The sequence below is a fragment of the Silurus meridionalis genome, chromosome 2 (assembly GCF_014805685.1).
Source record: "Silurus meridionalis isolate SWU-2019-XX chromosome 2, ASM1480568v1, whole genome shotgun sequence".
NCBI classification, from domain to species: Eukaryota; Metazoa; Chordata; class Actinopteri; order Siluriformes; family Siluridae; genus Silurus; species Silurus meridionalis.
This window is the reverse complement of record NC_060885.1, coordinates 429,984-454,531: the sequence shown is the minus strand read 5'-3', so window position 1 is coordinate 454,531 and position 24,548 is coordinate 429,984. Positions and strand designations below refer to the sequence as shown.

The window sequence follows — 24,548 nt, the reverse complement described above, 5'->3', positions numbered from 1 at the left end:
ACACACGCCACCACCGTGAGTCTTACCGCACAGAGCTGCGTTTCTGTCGGCTCGAAACAAGGTTAGCCCGTCTAGCTGGATGGCGGCTTCCGGAACTCTGTCGCTGAGTGTCTCTCGCCGTGTGGTTCGCTGGAGTCGGATATAATCCAGTTTATTGTCCAGGTAACAGACGTTTGAAAGAAGAATGGACAGGAGAGCCGGCCGGCTAGGGTTAGCATTTAGCCTAGCACGGACACCCACCCGCTTGCCGCGCTTCCGCTTCCTCGAACAGCGCTTTCGACGTCCCCTCTCCCGGCCACCGCCATCAGGTAACACCGAGGCCTGGGGGCCTGGTCTTTGTGGCCGAGGTCGCAGCAAGCCGAGGTCGCGAAGGTTGTTGATAAGATCATCATGCAGATTGTTGTATGATGCCTGTACCGTAGCAGTGTCTGGTGGTCGTACACATGAACACAGCTGGCTCTGGTGTCCATGTAATGTGAAGGGTCATGCTAAATATGGTGAAAGCACCATTTTTGGATCCGGAGAGGCTGCTGCGAGCCATCTTGGATGGATCAATTTAGTGGCCCAGTCGAGTTCTGTGGGTTATTGATAAAACTTGCTGCTGTAGTTAAAGTGAACGGTAACGTGGTGAGGTTCTAATGCAATGACTGAGGCATAAGAGATGAGGTAATGATCTGAAAAACTTCAGACTGTGGAATTATAAATATATTTTGTATATTAAATCCAAATGTTTATCCAAATAATAAATCAACAGTATTTCCACCACTATGAGTGGGTCCTTTAAAATTCTGATTAATTCCTACTGAATCTAGAATGGACACAACTGCTGCTCTTAAGGAGTCTTTCTGATTATCAAAATTAATATTAAGGTCACCAACAATTTGTAATGAAGTCTGCAAATTCTATACGAAAATCAGAGTCGGATCCCTTGGTGCCTATAAATAATAGACCTGCTTTCTAACACTAAATATTTAATGTTCGTGTGAAGAATTTGTAAAGAATGTGTTACATTTATGTTTAGTTTTGTGTAACGCTTAAATTATTGTATTTTGCGATTTATACGGGGCTGGTGTATGTAACTATATCCAGGGGGATTTGCTTAATTTAAAGCTAGCTAATCGTTTGGTTTAATCCACATTTCTGTCAAACACATTACATTAAACTCCTGGTCGTTAATAATATAGTTTATAGTCAGCGCTTTTGGCATGAGAGATATAATATTCAACAATCTATCTTTAGATCAGAGGTACTGCTGTGAATTCTTTCTTATATCATTTAATGTTAATTAGGTTACTTAAACAGACTTTCAGAGGAAGTCTGGAGGACATGGTGCCAATGGTTTTCAAAACCATGTGAATTTTAAATTTGTGGTTACAAAATGCCTATAATCTGCATTTGCATCCTTCTATCTAATTTACATGACATAGTGGGTCATTTACCACTTTTATCATAACTGATTCTTTGCTCTGTCAAGAGCTAAATCCTGACTGATACATTTAATGTATGTTATTCATATGTTGTTAATTCTTACCGACTATATTGTAACCTAAAATTAATTAAACACAATTTCTATTACAGGGTACTTTGCTACAACTCAAATAATTCAAAAATAAATGGAAATAAATGTATATTTAGAGACAGAATTGAATAAGCTTTATTATATTTCGTAAATACATATTAATATACATTGCTGCATATGTTAGAATTTTTAAAAGATTGATTACTGTGATTATTAATTATATATAGGCAGTGTACAGCTAAATAAAATAGCCTAATGATTAAATGAAACAATAAATAGAGTAATATAAATACAAGAAATTAATAAATAGAACAAAAGAAACTTTGTTGAAATAGATCTTAATGTTTACACGTTAAATCTTTGTTGTATTTTACACTCAAAAATAGAGTCCATTATGTGTTCTATATTCAGTGTTGTAGGATCGTCTTCTTTTGTAGCGCCTCCTTAAACCAGCACAGCAACCACACAGCAAACACTGAGAGAAACGAAGAGAAAGGAAAAAAGGAGTGTTACATATATTACTAAAATAACTGTGGTCAGTGAATAAACTGGTAAAAATATAAATGGAGAAAACTTTTCCTTTTAATGACATTCATGAATACAGATTAAATTCAATTTCAATAGCACCCTGCATTCAGGGATTAGAAAACAAAACCTTTATTGACACTTACACAGAGTAGAATCCAGCATGGTATGAGAATAATGACTATACTGCAGGGAATAATGATACCCAGGATCCATGCAGAACTTCCACCAGTGGTGGTGGTGTTTGCTTGGACTGTAGGCCTCAGGACTACATAGATGGGGGCATCTGTTTGAGCAGCAGGAGTGGTGGAGATTGACAGACCACTAATCTTGAGTATTTCAAAAAGAAATCCACTTGGTGTAAACTGGGTGACACCTTCCACAAAGATGTATTCTGAATTAGCCACAATTTCTGTACGATTAAACCTGGAGAAAACAAGAACATCTGTTAGAAAAAGATTTGGCATTCTGCTTTGATAGCAACTGTTCACCTGCTCATTTATAGTTATTTAATTCCTTTTTGTATCACAAGAAAGATCAGAATTTTCTGAAATTCCTTATCGGAGGCTCTTATCCTATATCAACAATTTTATTTTGTGTGCTACTGCCACCTTAATGGCTGATTAGATACAGTAACTACATACATGAGCAGATGTAAAAGTGTTTCTATATGTTCTTAAAGTCAAGAAGCTTTTATTTTAATTTCACCCAAATATATCTGATGCAGTACAAAGTGAAATGAGACAACATTCCTCCAGATACCTGGTGCTACATAAAACAACAAACTTTGAGAAGAACCAGACTAAAGATGGAACCTCATCCCTATCTGGATGGCACCGAATATCCATTTATTACAGTTAAACGATGGTGATCACCATGATAGAGTGGAGAGAGAGCCTCCAATGATCTTCTCAGCTGTCCTCACTATCCTCTGTAGGGTCTTGCTATCCGAGACGGTGCAGTTCCCAAATCAGGCAGTGATGCAGCTGCTCAGGATGCTCCTCTCGATGGTCCCTCTGTAGTAGGTGGTTAGAATGGGGCAAGAGAGAGATGGGATTTCCTTAGCCTTCTCAGGAAATAGAGGTGCTGCTAAGCTTTCTTGGTAATGGAGCTGGGGTTTGAGTGACCAGGTGAAGTTCTCTATCAGATGAACACCAAGGTATTTGGTGCTTTGATGATCTCCACAGAGATCTCCTAAAGTCAACAACCATCTTTTTAGTTTTGTCAACGTTCAGAAACGGGTTGTTGGCTGTTGCACCTCCTCTTTGTATGCTGACCCACCACAGTCATGTCATCAGGGAACTTGATGTAAATCGAGCTTTGCATTGCTTTACAGTTGTCAGCAGAGTGAACAGCAATGGGCTGAGCACACAGCCTTGAGGGGCCCCGGTGCTCAGTGTGTTGATGCTAGAGATGTTGTTCCTGAGACTGAGGTCTCCCAGTTAGGAAGTCCAGGATGCAGTTGCAGAGGAAGACATTCAGGCCCAATAGACTCAGCTTTTATAGGTCTCTGATGTAAGATGGTGCTGGTCCATTTTTGGCCTTGTAGGCAAGCATCAGTGTTTTAAATCTGATACATGCAGCTACTGTAAGCCAGTAAAGGGAGCGCAGGGTGGTGTGGGAGAACTTGGGCAGATTGAACACACAAGTCATGCAGCTGCATTTTGGATTATTTGCAGTGTACAAATAGTGTTCAGAGGAAGACCGGCCATCAGAGAGTTGCAGTAGTCCAGTCTCAAAATGACAAGAGACTGAACAAGCACCTGGGCAGCCTGTGTAGACAGAAATGGTTGAGCAGAGAGTAATGAAGAGTTATTTGAATATCTTGACCTGGAGATAAATCACCTGGGATGACTAGCAGTTCTGTTTTGCTGGGGTTAAGTTTTAATTGATGAGCACTCATCCATAAAGATATGTCTGTCCAGCATGTTGAGATCTGAGCGGAAGCTCTGGTATCTGAGGGAGGGAAAGAAAAGTTGAGTTGATTATCATCTGCTCCGAGTGTCATCTGCATAGCAGTGGTAAGAAAACCCATGCAAAGTCCTGTAGAGGGCAAGTAGATAAAGTTGTCTTGTAGTTCGTGATTGCTTGGATGCCCTGCCACATGTGCTGGGTGTCTCCACTGTCCTGGATGTGGCTGTTCATTCTCTTGGCGCTTGTGCACTTTGCCTCTCCGATGGCACAGGACAGTTTGGCCCTTGCTGTTCTTAAGGCCATCTTGTCCCCTGCTCTGAAGTCTCTAGGCTTTAGCAGCGTATGCACCTTTGCTCACACAGGGCCTCCTTGGCATTTGTGCTTGTGGGAATGTACACTCCAACAATGAAAGCAGTGGTGAATTCCCGGGGTAAATAAAATGGCCTGCATCTTACAGATACAAACTCCACTAGCAATGAGCAATAGCTGGAGACAAGCACAGAGTTCTTGCACCCTTCTGTATTGATATAAACACACACACCCCCACCGCGAGTCTTACTGCACAGAGATGCATTTCCGTCTAGCTGAATGGCAGCGTCCGGAACTCTGTTGCCGAGCCATGTCTCTGTGAAAACAAAGACGCTACAGTCTCTAAACTAGTGCCACATGGACTGTTGAAGTCCGATGGAATCCAATTTATTGTCCAGAGAGCAGACGTTTGAAAGTAGATTAGATGGGAGAGCCGGCCAGATAGAGTTAGCCTTTAGCCAATCATGGACACCCACCTGCTTGCCACACTTCCACTTCCTCAAGCATCGCTTCCAATGTCCTCTCTCCCGGCCACCGGCATCAGGCAACCCTAATAACTGATGCCAATGGCATCAGGCGACCCTAATGTAGCTGAGGTCGCAGCAAGCTGATGTCGCAAAGGTTTTTTAATATTTATCATGCAGATTGGTTGTTGCAAGATTTCTGTACTTTAACAGCGTCTGGCAGTCGTATACATTACACAGCTATTTCTGGTCTCCATGTACTTGAAAAAGTCATGCTATAGACCGGAAAGGACCATTTGGTATCCAGAGAGGCTGCTGCGTCCTACTGCCACACCGCCATCTTGGATATCAGCTGTCTTATATGTATTAAAGAAAATGTCTTGAGGTTATGTATGTAGCAATGGTTCCCCGAGGGCATGAGTTGCTGCGTCAACAACGCTTTGGGAAGGCTTCCTCTTAAGAGAGGAGATGGCCAAGAGGAACACACCTGGACACAACCTGCTTTAGGGTCAGCATCTTGAACCTGAGTCTTAAGGTGAGCAGTTCAGCTGACGTAGATTGAGAATAGGACGCAACCCTCTGTCCTTTTTGGGAACTATGAAATACCGGCTGAGACCTGGACTCTCTGTCTCATGGAGGGACCACCTTGTTGGCCTCCTTCATTACAGAGTGTCTACTTCTTGTTCCATGACCAGCTGACCACTGAAAGTGCCAGGGTTAATGAACCAGCTCTATACTGAGGTGCACAGTGCCCCTTTCCGGCAGAATCTCCAAAAGGTCTCGTATCAGGATCTCTTGGCCTAGAGCGTCACACAGGTTTCCTAGCAGGGGGAGTGCGAGTAGCGACATCTGCCTTTGCACCTCTCAGTGCCCAGAGGTGCTGGGTTGTGGCTGGGGCTGTGCACGCCTAACAGCCCCACGAGAGTGATGTGTGAGGAAGTGCTGGAATGCTGCCGACTGCTTTTTAGCCCCATAAAACCTATGGATGACAGCATTAAGTTTATCACCGAAGAGGGCAGAGGGCACCAGGGGGCATCCAGAGAACGGCCCTATCCCTGTCGGAATGATCTGACAGGGTAAGCCATAGGTGCCTATCTGTGGACACCAGGGTATCAATGGATCAGACAGTGTCCCTAGCGGTCTCTTTCATGGCCCTTAAAGCTAGATCAAAAGCCCAGTAGAGCTCACAAATCTCCTGACCACCCAAGGTCTCTCCCACATCCAGCTCTTGCAGCAGGTCTGCCTGATAGGTGTGTTGTGGCCATGGTGTTCAAACTGGAGTGCCAGGGTCTTAAGAGATGATGCAGCACCCGGAGAGAGATATCCAGGCAGCGTCTCTTCAACCCAGGGCATCATCTCATAACCGCACTCTATTAGTCCGACTATGTTGGATTACAGGGAGACTTTGGGACTAAATAGGTGAGCCGAATAAGGGTTAATCCAGGACCTGGACAGCTTGTTGTAAAGGTCTGGGAAAAAGGGAAGACCCCGGCATGAAGGTAGTGATGTTGGTTGCAGGAAATGCTCATCAAATTTGCTGGACAGACGAGCCTTCGGATGATCAGCCAGCCACCCGATGTCGAGTTTGGCCATGGCACGAGTTACCATGAGTTAGCTCCTTAAAGAGGACTGGCTGAGGGACTGTACCTGGTGGCTCACAAACATCTATCCCCTCTTTCTCACAGGAAATATTCTGTGCAAACCCCCCCATAATATAGTGGGGGCAAGAAGGAACATATGGCCAAAACGAGTGCTTGGTTTTCTTTGTCACTTTCATAATTTTTTTCTTTCTTCCTAAACAATCAGAAGGCAGCAGTTTCACTCTATGTGCTATTTATAGCTTCCATGCGGCGGATTAGCTCTTAGGGCCACTAAAGAGACCACTGTAGATGTTGGCTGGTCCATGGTCACCCTGGTGTCCACCAAGAGGCAGCTATAATAGGGCCATGCTGCTTGACGCCTTCTTGTACTGACTGGTCTGTTCGGCGACTCCGTGAATATGGTTGTCGAGAGGTTACAGGAGGCCAAGACACAGTCAGCAGCATTTCAGCAGTTCCTCCCACCTCACTTTTGTTGGTCTGTTCAGCGGGCACAGCACCAAGAACAACTCAGCACCTCTTGAGGTTCAGAAGCAGAGCGTTGCATCTTGCACTCCCCCTACTAGGGATCCCGTGCGATCTGGGCTGAAGCCACGTGAACCGACAGATCTGAGGACTGGAAGGCCAAGAAGTCCTGACATCGGACGTTTCGGGGATCTCACCGGAAAAGAGCATGGTGCACCTCATTATAAGGTGCCCACCCTGCCCCCCCCACTGCAACATTGCATAGCTTTGGCTCTAGGTACCAGAAGTCAGTCTTGAGAGACTGATACCCTTAAGGGACTGGTTTGTCACAATAGATCTGAAGGATGCATATTTCCATGTATCCATCCTTCCTTCTTACAGGAAGTTCCTGAGGTTCACTTTTGGGGAACCGAAGCTTATTAATATTGGATCCTTTAGTGTAGTTTTGCCCTCTCACCACGCACCTTCAGGAAGTGTGTGAATATGGATTCAGATGTGTCCTTTACGGTCTAGGAAGTGGTCATGAATGGTCGCTCCACACAAGGTCTCTGGGGAAGGCTCCATTACACATGGCATATCAATTGCCTGGAGATGCTGGCTGTGCTTAAAGCATTGAAGCATTTCGTTCCAGAACTCAATGGCTTCCATGTGTTGGTCTATACCAATGCATGTTGGTGGTTCCTATATCAACCACCTGCAACCTAACCTTCTACACAAGCTGGCATTTCAGATCCTCCTCTGGGCCCAGGGGAAGCTGCTCTTCTTAAGGGCCATTGGCTGAGCATCCTGGAGGTTCCTCACAGTCAAGACTGCTCAGTTTGCTGTTTTTGGGTTAATTGAATGTATTTTTGGAACTTGTTTCATTTGCCTCTTTGCCCCTTGCACTTATGTCTTAGACAATAGCGTTTACCTCTCTGCTATTTATTTAGTCATTAAATTCTGCCTTTTTTTAACTGTCTGCATCCTGCATCTGGGTCCTATTTTCCAGTTCCTTAGAAAATAATCTGGCCAAAACATGAACCCCGCAGAATTTCCCATTTCCATCAGGTTCTCTCTTTGAACTGCTGCATGAATACTGGTGATTCTACTTTACAAAATGTAACATCTCTAGTTTACGTATGTAACCCTTGTACTCAGAGGAAACAAGACACTGCATCGGAATGCTTTGGGAACACGACCGCGTTGTCCATGCTCTGAAATAATGGGTGTAATCAGTCAAAATTGGACGCGGCCCATCACCGGCGGGGTAAACGCACTGCTAGGTCGAAGGACAGAGGGGCCAGGAGTGGCACTAGGGTCCGGGTTGTAAAACCAGACAAAGTTCAGCGGGGTGGACCAGCCCGCAGCATTGCAGATGTCTCGGAAAAGTACTCCAGAGGACCAAGCCTTTGAGGCTGCCACACTCTGGGTTAAGTGAGCTATGACCCCAAATGGAGCGGGGCGACCAGAGGACTCATAAGAGGATGCGATGGCATCAATTAGCAGGGAGGCTTCTCCTCAGAGGGCTGTAGCAGATAAGCAGTTGTTTGGACTTCCTCCAGAGACCCTTTCTGTGTACATAGGTGTCCAGGGAGCATACCGGGCTCACCCGGTTCAGTTTCCTGGTCTGAGGCCTAAAATGGAGGAGGTTAGAATGCCTGTAACCACACCAGTTGTTGGACGACTAATGGTACCTTGGGGATGTAACCTGTTCTAGGATACAAAAAAGGCACTGGCCATACCTGGAGATACTCCAGAAGGAGGGGGCCACAGAACGGGCCTGCAGATCTCCGACTCTCTTGAGAGAGCAAATGGCCAACAAGAACCCGGTCTTGATGGAGAGGTGCCTCCAAGATGCTTCGGACCTCTGTCAGAGCCCCCAACATGACGGCCAGGTCTCATCCAGGCACTCTAGGTCACACCGGGGGCCTCAGCCTCTGGGTGCCACGAAGAAAACACATCATAAGAGTGTCTCTGCCGAGAGACTGCCCCGCTAAGGGGGCGTAATAGGCCGAAATGGCGGACATGTACACTTTCAGGGTGGATGGAGCGAACCCTTGGCGATCTGTCCTTGGAGGAATTCCAGCACTGAACCAACCGGACAGTGCACTGGATCCAGCTGGTGGTGCTCACACCACAGGCGCCATCTGGCGGCATATGACCAATGGCCCTAGTGATATCGTCTGCCATCCAGCGAAGCTCTTAAACTGGCCACCCGTGGCACCTTCCACATCCAGCGGCAGGAAAAAGATCATCTCTTCAACCCACGGCATCGCTCCACACCCGTGTTCTTTCCGACACATGACGTGTAAATACAATGTCACCCATGACCATGACACCTCAGTGTGTAGGTCAGGAAAGAACGGGAGGCACAATAAGCGTGCCAAAATATTCGCAGATCATGCACAAAATGTGCAGAGAATCTGTGCCAAATGTGTGCAGCCAACTCCCTCAGGAACCGACCTAGCTCCTCCCCCAACTCCATAGCTCCTCTAGCCTAGCTTACAAAGTGTGCCCCCCCTCCCCCTTAGAGAAAGAGAGGTGGAGCTAATGCTCTCATTGCAGGGGGAAGAAACTGAGCCTGTGAGCGAGTGCTTGACCAAGCAGGTGAGCTTGGAGAAAGGGACAAGCCCGTCTCAAAAACCTCTGCAAAGTACATTTGTGAGCCCCAGGAACTGGCACGCCATTCCACCTTAGCGAGAGCAGGGCCAGAACCATGCGGAGCATGATCAATCTCCTCTGAGAGTGCCACTTGGGAGCGAGTGCAGTGCTCACAGCCTGCTCCCTCGAGAACCGACTTAGAGTGCTCTGCTCCCAGGAATTTTTTTTGTTTGACAAACAATTGACAGACAATTCAACACATGCACACAGAGCAAACAAACAGAAGCTGGTGCCAGCTTCACTCCCTGTGCGTTTTATACTTCCTGGTCATGACGTCACCCTGCCGGTAATGGCCAGGTTTTAATTTTTACAAATTACACACATTATTTTAGAGCGTGGACAACACGGTTGCGTTCCCAAAGCATCCGATGCAGCTCGAGTTGCTAAAAGGGAACTACTGTATACAGAGACAGATGTCCCCATCTGTTTATTTTGTACATCAGGACTGACCTTGAGAAGAAAAAGTCACTTACGTGTAGGTTGCTTTAGGGAAGACAAACGGAGTAGCACTTCTGCCATTCAGGATAGTGTTCAGCTAAAGACAATGTGGTATATATGTGTTTTAACAAGGACAAACTTTTATTTTGATGTGTGATGATACAGAGAACATTGGCTTACACATACCAATTGGTTAATGGTGTTTTGGATTAAATTACATGTTTCATTCCTCAGCTGCATGTTTCTGGAGATGGTCACATTGCTGATTTGGAATCCAAATGTAATATTGTATGACTTTTCATTGATTTCTAAAAGAGTTAAAAAAAAAAAAAAGAAAAAAGGATATTTAAGGTATTTTTAAAACAAAAATGAATTTACTACAATTTTATTTTTTTATTTTTTTTATTAATTACAAATCTTACGTTCATAAGTGATGTTCTGGATGCTCACAGGGTCATTCAGTTTTTGTGTTGTAAGATCTCGTGCTTTTCTGATCTTTGAGTCCAGCAGAGAATTAGCAGCTTTGACAACATCAGCTTCACTAGGTACTTTGGTCAAATTCTTAAAAACAAGTCGAATGTATATCAGGACATTTCCTAATCTGAAATAGGAGAAAAAAACAGATAAATGTAATAAATTCATAAATACTGAGAAGGATTTAAAGAAAATTAGTTTCTCAATTAATAAATAGGTAATATTATAAATAAAATATATAAAAGCTGTCATTAATTACATCTGAATAATTAGACAGTTTTCTCACAGTGACAAAACACTGATTATAAACCTGTAAAAGGATTATTAGGACACATACATAGGTTTAACCTCATCCAGGAAAGCTGCTGGTGTTTTGGTGTCTCCATCTTTGAAATAGTACTCCATGCTTCCATTAACCTGGATTCCTAAGCTCCTGTTACAAGTAGAAGAAAGCTCATACATCACAATACAATACCATGTAACAATAAGGATTACAGAAAGAAAATAATTACTGCTGTGAACTTACATGAAGAAAGAGCTCTGGGGTTTGAAGGTTTCTGCACCAGGTCCATTTAGAAAAGTGTTTAACTAAAGAAAAAAAGAGAATGAATTATTTTAATCTGAGATATAAAAATATTTCAATATACAGGTTGCATTACATTTTCTTTTTTTTTCTCCCAACCAATAACATAGTTTGGAATTTTCAGTTAAAAACTATATACTTCGTTTGATTTTAATTTAGGTTAATATAAGTGATCTTAAATACTAACAGAATACATATGTAATGATATGCAGATATGAAAAGATATGATGAAAAAACAAAATATATACAAAAACAGAAAAAAACCCAGAATGATACTAAATAGAGGAGTGAGACTGTGACAGTGCCTAGCTGTATTTTCAATCTGCCTCAATCTTGTTCATGGAAAAGGATGAAATGTCTGCCTTTGTAAAGTTTCTTCCCAAAAACAATTTTTTAATCGCTTCCACAGTCAGAGTTTAATTCAGTTTTAAGCATTATGTGACATTAGATGCATATGTTTACTACCTGTTTACTTTTGAAATGTTTTATATTTTATTAAACCCAGCAATGGGATCCAATGCCATCACTGGACATTAGTTACAGCATTGATATGGTCATTGTCATGTTCACTCACAGCGTTATTGACGATGCTCTGCACTGTGTTGTAGGTGTTGTTCCTGAGGTCAGGGTTCTCTGGTATGCTGATGTTATTGATGTTCAATGTGAAGGTGACCACATAGGAGGTGTCTGAAAGCTCTGTGGAATGAATTTAAAAGTCTATAAGAGTATTTCAGCTCTCATTTGGAGGAGAGAATGATCTGAAGAGTTGTAACTTTAATAAGTTATTAGTAAAAAAAAAAGAACATACTCTCATAGGTGAAGTTCAGCACTGTTAGAGGATCAGTAAGGTTTGGCAGTCGAGCACTCAGAAGATCCTGTATTGTGCTGAGGACCAAACTCTCAGGGGGAACAGGAGAGGAACTGCTGAAGACCATAATGCTCTGAACCATAGCTGAACCAGATCTGAAAAGATAAAATGTAGTAGTGAATATTTTTCAAAATTGAAATAAAAATTAAAATCTTCATTAGACAAACATGATGGAAATGAACCCACTCTACTGATGGAGTTGATGCTGATGACAAAGCGGCAGTTCCTATAGGTGAGGTAGAAGCCGTTGTAGTGGAGACTGCAAGAGAAACGTACAATTTACAGGCCATTAAACCTGCTATGATTCCGAAATGAAAGTTCTCTAATAGGTGTGATACCACAAGTTATTATTGCATACCATTCTGAGTCATGAGCCTACTGAGGAAAGCTGCTGGTGTTTTGGTGTCTCCATCTTGGAAGTGGTAATCCATGCTGCCATTAGCTTTGTTTCCTGAGCTCCTATTACCAATAGATGAAGTAAAATATGAGCTAATACAATTTATTTAAAACAAGATTTATAGAATGTATTTTTTTAGATAAGAAATGAATAACTTACATGAAGAAAGAGATCTGGGGGTCAAATTCTTGTGAACCAGGTTCATTTAGAAGGATGTTTAGCTGGATATGGAAAGAGAGTAAGTCAGATCTCATGTGCGCTAAAATTATTTTTTTACCTACTTTGATTTTTTTTGTGACCACAAGAGGTCACCTTCACCTAGATTCTAAAGATTGTTGCACACTTGATGGCAACTTTTGTCATTATCTTTCAGGCTCGTGGCGCTCACTTCCAGTTTCGCAATGCGCTCTTCCATCCATGGCCGCCGCAGCGCATACTCTTCCGGATTTTCCCACATAACAGCGTATTTAGGGACGCCTAAAACTCTCACTCGGTAGCAGATTATCTCACCTGCTACTTATGTCCCTGAGATTATTCTTGCCATTCTGCCTGCTCTATTTTCCAAGTCTTAACCCCTGTTTCTGATCCCTGTTCTACCCTGCCACCCAGATTACCTGCTTTAGACTTTGGACACTCTTTTGGTTTGTCTAATCTCAAGGGCGTCCATGCCTATCCTGTAGTTCCCTCCACTAGACCCCCTCTACCCACTCTGGTTGGGTTGCGAGGCCACTCCTCTTCTGTCCAATGCCTCCTACACCACAGATGATGGACTAAACAAGGGGGTCTGTAGATGGCCGTAGTACGGTGGGGGTTCTGTCAGGATCTTCCGGGCTTGCGGTGCTCATTTCTGTTTTTTTGCGGCGCGCATTATCGGGTTCGTGAAACGCTCCACCTACCGGCGCCCGCGCGACACGCATTCTTCCGGGTCGTCGAGATTTTCCTGCATCGCACCATATTTAAAGACACCTAAAACCCTCACTCGGTGCCAGATTATCTGACTGGCTCCTTATGTCCCTGATATTGTTCTTGCCAGTTCGCCTGTTCTAGATTCCTTTTCTTATTCCCTGTTTCTGATCCCTGTTCTGCCCTGCCTCCCTGGTTACCCGGTTTGGACTTTGGACTCTCTTTTGGTTCGTCTTTTGCTCTGCCCTACATTGCTCTGTTTTGCTATGCCTGGTTTTTGGACTGTTCTTTGTTTCAGTTTTGCCTCTGCCTGTGCTGCTATGTGTTTTCAGTTTTTATTTTTTATTTTTTTTAACTAAGGACTGTTTGAGGATCCTGATTTTGTCTCAGCCTACATTGCTCAGTTTGCTGCACCTGATTTTATGGACTGTATTGGTGGACCTTGTTTAACCTGCCCCTTTGCTCCAAGAACCTGTGTCTATAAGTTTTTCGTACAATAGCCTTTACCTTTCCACTGTTTATGTTGTCATTAAATGCTGCTTCATTTTTAGCTCTTTCTGCCTACTGCACCTGGGCCCCCTCTTGCCAGTCCCTGACAATATCTTCTCTTTGATGCCATTATTCAAGTAGCATGATTGATGTCTGTCATTGCACATTCTCGCCAGTATCTCTCTTGTGTAGTACAGATCCATTTCGAGACCCTGCTGAAGTCCCATATTTGTTCCCATTCTGGATTATTGTTTTTTATTCTGCTCTTCCTGTGTTTGCATCTGCTGTCTAGTGTTTTGATCTCTGCCTCAGTATCCCACTGTGAGTCTGTACTGCCACAGATATCTCTGTGATTGCTCTGACCTTTGGTCGATTTCATTCTTCCAATTATTTATTTCGTTAAACCCAGCAATGGGATCCAATGCCATCACTGGACATTAGTTACAGCATTGATATGGTCATTGTCATGTTCACTCACAGCGTTATTGACGATGCTCTGCACTGTGTTGTAGGTGTTGTTCCTGAGGTCAGGGTTCTCTGGTATGCTGATGTTATTGATGTTCAATGTGAAGGTGACCACATAGGAGGTGTCTGAAAGCTCTGTGGAATGAATTTAAAAGTCTATAAGAGTATTTCAGCTCTCATTTGGAGGAGAGAATGATCTGAAGAGTTGTAACTTTAATAAGTTATTAGTAAAAAAAAAAGAACATACTCTCATAGGTGAAGTTCAGCACTGTTAGAGGATCAGTAAGGTTTGGCAGTCGAGCACTCAGAAGATCCTGTATTGTGCTGAGGACCAAACTCTCAGGGGGAACAGGAGAGGAACTGCTGAAGACCATAATGCTCTGAACCATAGCTGAACCAGATCTGAAAAGATAAAATGTAGTAGTGAATATTTTTCAAAATTGAAATAAAAATTAAAATCTTCATTAGACAAACATGATGGAAATGAACCCACTCTACTGATGGAGTTGATGCTGATGACAAAGCGGCAGTTCCTATAGGTGAGGTAGAAGCCGTTGTAGTGGAGACTGCAAGAGAAACGTACAATTTACAGGCCATTAAACCTGCTATGATTCCGAAATGAAAGTTCTCTAATAGGTGTGATACCACAAGTTATTATTGCATACCATTCTGAGTCATGAGCCTACTGAGGAAAGCTGCTGGTGTTTTGGTGTCTCCATCTTGGAAGTGGTAATCCATGCTGCCATTAGCTTTGTTTCCTGAGCTCCTATTACCAATAGATGAAGTAAAATATGAGCTAATACAATTTATTTAAAACAAGATTTATAGAATGTATTTTTTTTTAGATAAGAAATGAATAACTTACATGAAGAAAGAGATCTGGGGGTCAAATTCTTGTGAACCAGGTTCATTTAGAAGGATGTTTAGCTGGATATGGAAAGAGAGTAAGTCAGATCTCATGTGCGCTAAAATTATTTTTTTACCTACTTTGATTTTTTTTGTGACCACAAGAGGTCACCTTCACCTAGATTCTAAAGATTGTTGCACACTTGATGGCAACTTTTGTCATTATCTTTCAGGCTCGTGGCGCTCACTTCCAGTTTCGCAATGCGCTCTTCCATCCATGGCCGCCGCAGCGCATACTCTTCCGGATTTTCCCACATAACAGCGTATTTAGGGACGCCTAAAACTCTCACTCGGTAGCAGATTATCTCACCTGCTACTTATGTCCCTGAGATTATTCTTGCCATTCTGCCTGCTCTATTTTCCAAGTCTTAACCCCTGTTTCTGATCCCTGTTCTACCCTGCCACCCAGATTACCTGCTTTAGACTTTGGACACTCTTTTGGTTTGTCTAATCTCAAGGGCGTCCATGCCTATCCTGTAGTTCCCTCCACTAGACCCCCTCTACCCACTCTGGTTGGGTTGCGAGGCCACTCCTCTTCTGTCCAATGCCTCCTACACCACAGATGATGGACTAAACAAGGGGGTCTGTAGATGGCCGTAGTACGGTGGGGGTTCTGTCAGGATCTTCCGGGCTTGCGGTGCTCATTTCTGTTTTTTTGCGGCGCGCATTATCGGGTTCGTGAAACGCTCCACCTACCGGCGCCCGCGCGACACGCATTCTTCCGGTCGTCGAGATTTTCCTGCATCGCACCATATTTAAAGACACCTAAAACCCTCACTCGGTGCCAGATTATCTGACTGGCTCCTTATGTCCCTGATATTGTTCTTGCCAGTTCGCCTGTTCTAGATTCCTTTTCTTATTCCCTGTTTCTGATCCCTGTTCTGCCCTGCCTCCCTGGTTACCCGGTTTGGACTTTGGACTCTCTTTTGGTTCGTCTTTTGCTCTGCCCTACATTGCTCTGTTTTGCTATGCCTGGTTTTTGGACTGTTCTTTGTTTCAGTTTTGCCTCTGCCTGTGCTGCTATGTGTTTTCAGTTTTTTATTTTTTATTTTTTTTAACTAAGGACTGTTTGAGGATCCTGATTTTGTCTCAGCCTACATTGCTCAGTTTGCTGCACCTGATTTTATGGACTGTATTGGTGGACCTTGTTTAACCTGCCCCTTTGCTCCAAGAACCTGTGTCTATAAGTTTTTCGTACAATAGCCTTTACCTTTCCACTGTTTATGTTGTCATTAAATGCTGCTTCATTTTTAGCTCTTTCTGCCTACTGCACCTGGGCCCCCTCTTGCCAGTCCCTGACAATATCTTCTCTTTGATGCCATTATTCAAGTAGCATGATTGATGTCTGTCATTGCACATTCTCGCCAGTATCTCTCTTGTGTAGTACAGATCCATTTCGAGACCCTGCTGAAGTCCCATATTTGTTCCCATTCTGGATTATTGTTTTTTATTCTGCTCTTCCTGTGTTTGCATCTGCTGTCTAGTGTTTTGATCTCTGCCTCAGTATCCCACTGTGAGTCTGTACTGCCACAGATATCTCTGTGATTGCTCTGACCTTTGGTCGATTTCATTCTTCCAATTATTTATTTCGTTAAACCCAGCAATGGGATCCAATGCCATCACTGGACATTAGTTACAGCATTGATATGGTCATTGTCATGTTCACTCACAGCGTTATTGACGATGCTCTGCACTGTGTTGTAGGTGTTGTTCCTGAGGTCAGGGTTCTCTGGTATGCTGATGTTATTGATGTTCAATGTGAAGGTGACCACATAGGAGGTGTCTGAAAGCTCTGTGGAATGAATTTAAAAGTCTATAAGAGTATTTCAGCTCTCATTTGGAGGAGAGAATGATCTGAAGAGTTGTAACTTTAATAAGTTATTAGTAAAAAAAAAAGAACATACTCTCATAGGTGAAGTTCAGCACTGTTAGAGGATCAGTAAGGTTTGGCAGTCGAGCACTCAGAAGATCCTGTATTGTGCTGAGGACCAAACTCTCAGGGGGAACAGGAGAGGAACTGCTGAAGACCATAATGCTCTGAACCATAGCTGAACCAGATCTGAAAAGATAAAATGTAGTAGTGAATATTTTCAAAATTGAAATAAAAATTAAAATCTTCATTAGACAAACATGATGGAAATGAACCCACTCTACTGATGGAGTTGATGCTGATGACAAAGCGGCAGTTCCTATAGGTGAGGTAGAAGCCGTTGTAGTGGAGACTGCAAGAGAAACGTACAATTTACAGGCCATTAAACCTGCTATGATTCCGAAATGAAAGTTCTCTAATAGGTGTGATACCACAAGTTATTATTGCATACCATTCTGAGTCATGAGCCTACTGAGGAAAGCTGCTGGTGTTTTGGTGTCTCCATCTTGGAAGTGGTAATCCATGCTGCCATTAGCTTTGTTTCCTGAGCTCCTATTACCAATAGATGAAGTAAAATATGAGCTAATACAATTTATTTAAAACAAGATTTATAGAATGTATTTTTTTAGATAAGAAATGAATAACTTACATGAAGAAAGAGATCTGGGGGTCAAATTCTTGTGAACCAGGTTCATTTAGAAGGATGTTTAGCTGGATATGGAAAGAGAGTAAGTCAGATCTCATGTGCGCTAAAATTATTTTTTTACCTACTTTGATTTTTTTTGTGACCACAAGAGGTCACCTTCACCTAGATTCTAAAGATTGTTGCACACTTGATGGCAACTTTTGTCATTATCTTTCAGGCTCGTGGCGCTCACTTCCAGTTTCGCAATGCGCTCTTCCATCCATGGCCGCCGCAGCGCATACTCTTCCGGATTTTCCCACATAACAGCGTATTTAGGGACGCCTAAAACTCTCACTCGGTAGCAGATTATCTCACCTGCTACTTATGTCCCTGAGATTATTCTTGCCATTCTGCCTGCTCTATTTTCCAAGTCTTAACCCCTGTTTCTGATCCCTGTTCTACCCTGCCACCCAGATTACCTGCTTTAGACTTTGGACACTCTTTTGGTTTGTCTAATCTCAAGGGCGTCCATGCCTATCCTGTAGTTCCCTCCACTAGACCCCCTCTACCCACTCTGGTTGGGTTGCGAGGCCACTCCTCTTCTGTCCAATGCCTCCTACACCACAGATGATGGACTAAACAAGGGGGTCTGTAGATGGCCGTAGTACGGTGGGGGTTCTGTCAGGATCTTCCGGGCTTGCGGTGCTCATTTCTGTTTTTTTGCGGCGCGCATTATCGGGTTCGTGAAACGCTCCACCTACCGGCGCCCGCGCGACACGCATTCTTCCGGGTCGTCGAGATTTTCCTGCATCGCACCATATTTAAAGACACCTAAAACCCTCACTCGGTGCCAGATTATCTGACTGGCTCCTTATGTCCCTGATATTGTTCTTGCCAGTTCGCCTGTTCTAGATTCCTTTTCTTATTCCCTGTTTCTGATCCCTGTTCTGCCCTGCCTCCCTGGTTACCCGGTTTGGACTTTGGACTCTCTTTTGGTTCGTCTTTTGCTCTGCCCTACATTGCTCTGTTTTGCTATGCCTGGTTTTTGGACTGTTCTTTGTTTCAGTTTTGCCTCTGCCTGTGCTGCTATGTGTTTTCAGTTTTTTATTTTTTATTTTTTTTAACTAAGGACTGTTTGAGGATCCTGATTTTGTCTCAGCCTACATTGCTCAGTTTGCTGCACCTGATTTTATGGACTGTATTGGTGGACCTTGTTTAACCTGCCCCTTTGCTCCAAGAACCTGTGTCTATAAGTTTTTCGTACAATAGCCTTTACCTTTCCACTGTTTATGTTGTCATTAAATGCTGCTTCATTTTTAGCTCTTTCTGCCTACTGCACCTGGGCCCCCTCTTGCCAGTCCCTGACAATATCTTCTCTTTGATGCCATTATTCAAGTAGCATGATTGATGTCTGTCATTGCACATTCTCGCCAGTATCTCTCTTGTGTAGTACAGATCCATTTCGAGACCCTGCTGAAGTCCCATATTTGTTCCCATTCTGGATTATTGTTTTTTATTCTGCTCTTCCTGTGTTTGCATCTGCTGTCTAGTGTTTTGATCTCTGCCTCAGTATCCCACTGTGAGTCTGTACTGCCACAGATATCTCTGTGATTGCTCTGACCTTTGGTCGATTTCATTCTTCCAATTATTTATTTCGTTAAACCCAGCAATGGGATCCAATGCCATCACTGGACATTAGTTACAGCATTGATATGGTCATTGTCATGTTCACTCACAGCGTTATTGACGATGCTCTGCACTGTGTTGTAGGTGTTGTTCCTGAGGTCAGGGTTCTCTGGTATGCTGATGTTATTGATGTTCAATGTGAAGGTGACCACATAGGAGGTGTCTGAAAGCTCTGTGGAATGAATTTAAAAGTCTATAAGAGTATTTCAGCTCTCATTTGGAGGAGAGAATGATCTGAAGAGTTGTAACTTTAATAAGTTATTAGTAAAAAAAGAACATACTCTCATAGGTGAAGTTCAGCACTGTTAGAGGATCAGTAAGGTTTGGCAGTCGAGCACTCAGAAGATCCTGTATTGTGCTGAGGACCAAACTCTCAGGGGGAACAGGAGAGGAACTGCTGAAGACCATAATGCTCTGAACCATAGCTGAACCAGATCTGAAAAGATAAAATGTAGTAGTGAATATTTTCAAAATTGAAATAAAAATTAAAATCTTCATTAGACAAACATGATGGAAATGAACCCACTCTACTGATGGAGTTGATGCTGATGACAAAGCGGCAGTTCCTATAGGTGAGGTAGAAGCCGTTGTAGTGGAGACTGCAAGAGAAACGTACAATTTACAGGCCATTAAACCTGCTATGATTCCGAAATGAAAGTTCTCTAATAGGTGTGATACCACAAGTTATTATTGCATACCATTCTGAGTCATGAGCCTACTGAGGAAAGCTGCTGGTGTTTTGGTGTCTCCATCTTGGAAGTGGTAATCCATGCTGCCATTAGCTTTGTTTCCTGAGCTCCTATTACCAATAGATGAAGTAAAATATGAGCTAATACAATTTATTTAAAACAAGATTTATAGAATGTATTTTTTTAGATAAGAAATGAATAACTTACATGAAGAAAGAGATCTGGGGGTCAAATTCTTGTGAACCAGGTTCATTTAGAAGGATGTTTAGCTGGATATGGAAGAGAGTAAGTCAGATCTCATGTGCGCTAAAATTATTTTTTTACCTACTTTGATTTTTTTTGTGACCACAAGAGGTCACCTTCACCTAGATTCTAAAGATTGTTGCACACTTGATGGCAACTTTTGTCATTATCTTTCAGGCTCGTGGCGCTCACTTCCAGTTTCGCAATGCGCTCTTCCATCCATGGCCGCCGCAGCGCATACTCTTCCGGATTTTCCCACATAACAGCGTATTTAGGGACGCCTAAAACTCTCACTCGGTAGCAGATTATCTCACCTGCTACTTATGTCCCTGAGATTATTCTTGCCATTCTGCCTGCTCTATTTTCCAAGTCTTAACCCCTGTTTCTGATCCCTGTTCTACCCTGCCACCCAGATTACCTGCTTTAGACTTTGGACACTCTTTTGGTTTGTCTAATCTCAAGGGCATCCATGCCTATCCTGTAGTTCCCTCCACTAGACCCCCTCTACCCACTCTGGTTGGGTTGCGAGGCCACTCCTCTTCTGTCCAATGCCTCCTACACCACAGATGATGGACTAAACAAGGGGGTCTGTAGATGGCCGTAGTACGGTGGGGGTTCTGTCAGGATCTTCCGGGCTTGCGGTGCTCATTTCTGTTTTTTTGCGGCGCATTATCGGGTTCGTGAACGCTCCACCTACCGGCGCCAGCGCGACACGCATTCTTCCGGTCGTCGAGATTTTCCTGCATCGCACCATATTTAAAGACACCTAAAACCCTCACTCGGTGCCAGATTATCTGACTGGCTCCTTATGTCCCTGATATTGTTCTTGCCAGTTCGCCTGTTCCAGATTCCTTTTCTTATTCCCTGTTTCTGATCCCTGTTCTGCCCTGCCTCCCTGGTTACCCGGTTTGGACTTTGGACTCTCTTTTGGTTCGTCTTTTGCTCTGCCCTACATTGCTCTGTTTTGCTATGCCTGGTTTTTGGACTGTTCTTTGTTTCAGTTTTGCCTCTGCCTGTGCTGCTATGTGTTTTCAGTTTTTTATTTTTTATTTTTTTTAACTAAGGACTGTTTGAGGATCCTGATTTTGTCTCAGCCTACATTGCTCAGTTTGCTGCACCTGATTTTATGGACTGTATTGGTGGACCTTGTTTAACCTGCCCCTTTGCTCCAAGAACCTGTGTCTATAAGTTTTTCGTACAATAGCCTTTACCTTTCCACTGTTTATGTTGTCATTAAATGCTGCTTCATTTTTAGCTCTTTCTGCCTACTGCACCTGGGCCCCCTCTTGCCAGTCCCTGACAATATCTTCTCTTTGATGCCATTATTCAAGTAGCATGATTGATGTCTGTCATTGCACATTCTCGCCAGTATCTCTCTTGTGTAGTACAGATCCATTTCGAGACCCTGCTGAAGTCCCATATTTGTTCCCATTCTGGATTATTGTTTTTTATTCTGCTCTTCCTGTGTTTGCATCTGCTGTCTAGTGTTTTGATCTCTGCCTCAGTATCCCACTGTGAGTCTGTACTGCCACAGATATCTCTGTGATTGCTCTGACCTTTGGTCGATTTCATTCTTCCAATTATTTATTTCGTTAAACCCAGCAATGGGATCCAATGCCATCACTGGACATTAGTTACAGCATTGATATGGTCATTGTCATGTTCACTCACAGCGTTATTGACGATGCTCTGCACTGTGTTGTAGGTGTTGTTCCTGAGGTCAGGGTTCTCTGGTATGCTGATGTTATTGATGTTCAATGTGAAGGTGACCACATAGGAGGTGTCTGAAAGCTCTGTGGAATGAATTTAAAAGTCTATAAGAGTATTTCAGCTCTCATTTGGAGGAGAGAATGATCTGAAGAGTTGTAACTTTAATAAGTTATTAGTAAAAAAAAAAGAACATACTCTCATAGGTGAAGTTCAGCACTGTTAGAGGATCAGTAAGGTTTGGCAGTCGAGCACTCAGAAGATCCTGTATTGTGCTGAGGACCAAACTCTCAGGGGGAACAGGAGAGGAACTGCTGAAGACCATAATGCTCTGAACCATAGCTGAACCAGATCTGAAGAGATAAAACCTCATAATGATTCCAACCAATTTCCAGCATACATTTTTTTAAAATTATTTATTATCTTTAGTATTTTAAGGTACATACATTGTTGCTGAAGCTGCAGTTGCTGGTTTTGTAAAACCTGATTCTATGGTAAATATATTTTTTGTTGTTGTCGTGGATGCTAATAGTATATTTGTATTAGTCTCCTTTGTAGTTGCTGTTACCTGAGGTCTACTTTTTGGCATTGGGGTAACTGTTGATAAATTTATTTCAGTGATTTTAGTGATTGTTGGAAAAATAGTGCTTTCAGAGGAAGTTTTTTTTGCTGTTGATGCTGATGTTGTTTCTGCTGTGGTTGTACTTTCTGCTGTGTATTCAGATGTAATGGTGAAATTTGTTTTTGGTTGTGTTGTAGATAGCTCACTGGTGACAGTTGTTGTTTGACCTGAAATTGTTGGTTCTTCAGTTCTACCTTTTAGACTGGTTGAACTTGTTATGACAGGTGATTCTGCTGTTGTTGTTTCATGTTCTGTGTTGTATTTAGTTGTAATAGTCAAATCTGATGTTGTTTGTGCAGTGGAAGTTTCAATTTTGACAGTTGAAATTTCTTCTGTACTTGTGGGTTGCTGAATTTTACTTGTTAGACAGGATGTAGTGTTCACTGCAGTTGTTGTACTTTCTGTTGTGCATTCAGTAAATGTAGATTCTTTTGTTGGTTGTGTAGCAGATTGCTCATTTATAACAGTGGTTGCTTGTTCTGCAGTTTGGTCTTGAATTGTACTTGTTAAACTGGTTATAGCAGCCACTGAAGTTATTTCTACTGCTGTTCCTGCTGGTGGTGCAGTGGGTGTGCTTTCTGTTGTGTATTCAGTTGTAAATTCTTTTGTTGGTTGTGCAGTGGATGACTCTCTATTGACAGTTGATATTTGCTCTGCAGTTGGTTCTTGAGATCTGCTTGTTAGATGGGTTGGAGCGGTCAATGCAAATGATTCTGCAGTTGTTTCTACTGTTGTTTCCGCCGTGGCTGTACTATATGATGTGTATTTAATTGTAATTGTAGATTCAGATGTTGGTTGTGTGGTGGATAGCCCTCTAGTGACAGTTGTTGTTTGGTCTGTGGTTGGTTCCTGAGATAGACTTTTTGGACCAGATGTAGCAGACACTGCATTTGTCTCTGCAGTGATTGTCCTGTCTGTTCTGTATTCGGATGTAATGATAAATTCTTTTGTTGGTTGTGTAGTGGATAGCTCATTTGTGACATTAATTATTTGTTCTGTATTTGGTTCTTGAGATGTACTTGTTAGACTAGTTGTATCAGTCACTGCAAATGTTTCTGCTGTGGTTGTACTGTCTGGTGTGTATTCATTAGTAATTGTAGATTTTGTTGTTGATTGTGTAGTGGATAGCTCACTTGTGACAGTAATTATTTGCTCTGCAGTTGGTTCCTGAGTTGTACTTTTTGGACCAGATGTAGCAGACACTGCACTTGTTTCTGCTGTTGTTTCTGCTGTGGTTCTACTTTCTGTTGTGTATTCAGATGTAATTATAGATTCAGTTGTTATTTCTTCTTTAATTGTGTATTCCTGAATTGTACTTGTTAGAATATTTGTAGTGGTCACTGCAGTTGTTTCTGCTGTTGTTGTTCTTTCTGTTGTGTATTCAGATATAATGGTAAATTCTGTTGTTGGTTGTGTAGTGGATAGATCTTTTGTCACAGTCATTATTTGCTCTGGAGTCAGTTCCTGAGTTGTACTTTTTGGACCAGATGTAGCAGACACTGCACTTGATTCTGTTGTTGGTTGTGTAGTGTATAGTTCATTTGTGACAGTTGTTATTTGCTCTGCAGTCGGTTCCTGAGTTGTACTTGTTGGACCAGATGTAGCAGACACTGCACTTGTTTCTGCTGTTGTTTCTGTTGTGGTTGTACGTTCTGTTGTGTATTCAGTTGTAATTATAGAATCACTTGTTATTTCTTCTTTAATTGTGGGTTCCTGAAGTGTACTTGTTAGAATATTTGTAGTGGTCCCTGCAGTTGTTTCTGCAGTTGTTTCTGCTGTTGTTGTACTTTCTGTTGCGTATTCGGATATAATGGTAAATTCTGTTGTTGGTTGTGTAGTGGATAGCTCATTTGTGACAGTAATTATTTGCTCTGTAGTTGGTTCTTGAGATGTCCTTGTTAGACTAGTTGTAGCAGTCACTGCAAATGTTTCTGCTGTTGTTTCTGCTGTGGTTTTACAGTCTGGTGTGTATTCATTAGTTATTGTAGATTTTGTTATTGATTGTGTAGTGGATAGATCATTTATCTCAGTTGTTATTTGCTCTGCAGTCGGTTCCTGAGTTGTACTTGTTGGACCAGATGTAGCAGACACTGCAGTTGTTTCTGCAGTTGTTTCTGCTGTTGTTGTACTTTCTGTTGTGTATTCAGTT

General features: G+C 42.6%; 1 protein-coding gene across 1 annotated transcript; it reads right to left on the bottom strand.

The window, feature by feature from the left end:
- Positions 1-1,700: 1,700 nt before the first annotated feature.
- On the bottom strand, positions 1,701-24,376 carry LOC124395311 (flocculation protein FLO11-like). Its single transcript, XM_046863744.1, has 30 exons — positions 22,224-24,376; positions 21,976-22,130; positions 21,742-21,863; positions 20,035-20,096; positions 19,837-19,937; positions 19,665-19,737; positions 19,420-19,574; positions 19,189-19,310; positions 17,477-17,538; positions 17,279-17,379; positions 17,107-17,179; positions 16,862-17,016; positions 16,628-16,749; positions 14,917-14,978; positions 14,717-14,817; positions 14,545-14,617; positions 14,299-14,453; positions 14,065-14,186; positions 12,354-12,415; positions 12,156-12,256; positions 11,984-12,056; positions 11,738-11,892; positions 11,504-11,625; positions 10,873-10,934; positions 10,684-10,779; positions 10,295-10,473; positions 10,059-10,180; positions 9,908-9,969; positions 2,191-2,470; positions 1,701-1,994 (listed from the first exon to the last, which is right to left on the bottom strand). The coding sequence occupies exons 1-30, from the start codon at positions 23,840-23,842 to the stop codon at positions 1,896-1,898; spliced, it is 4,848 nt and encodes a 1,615-aa protein (XP_046719700.1). The 5' UTR covers positions 23,843-24,376; the 3' UTR covers positions 1,701-1,895.
- Between the last annotated feature and the right edge of the window lie 172 nt (positions 24,377-24,548).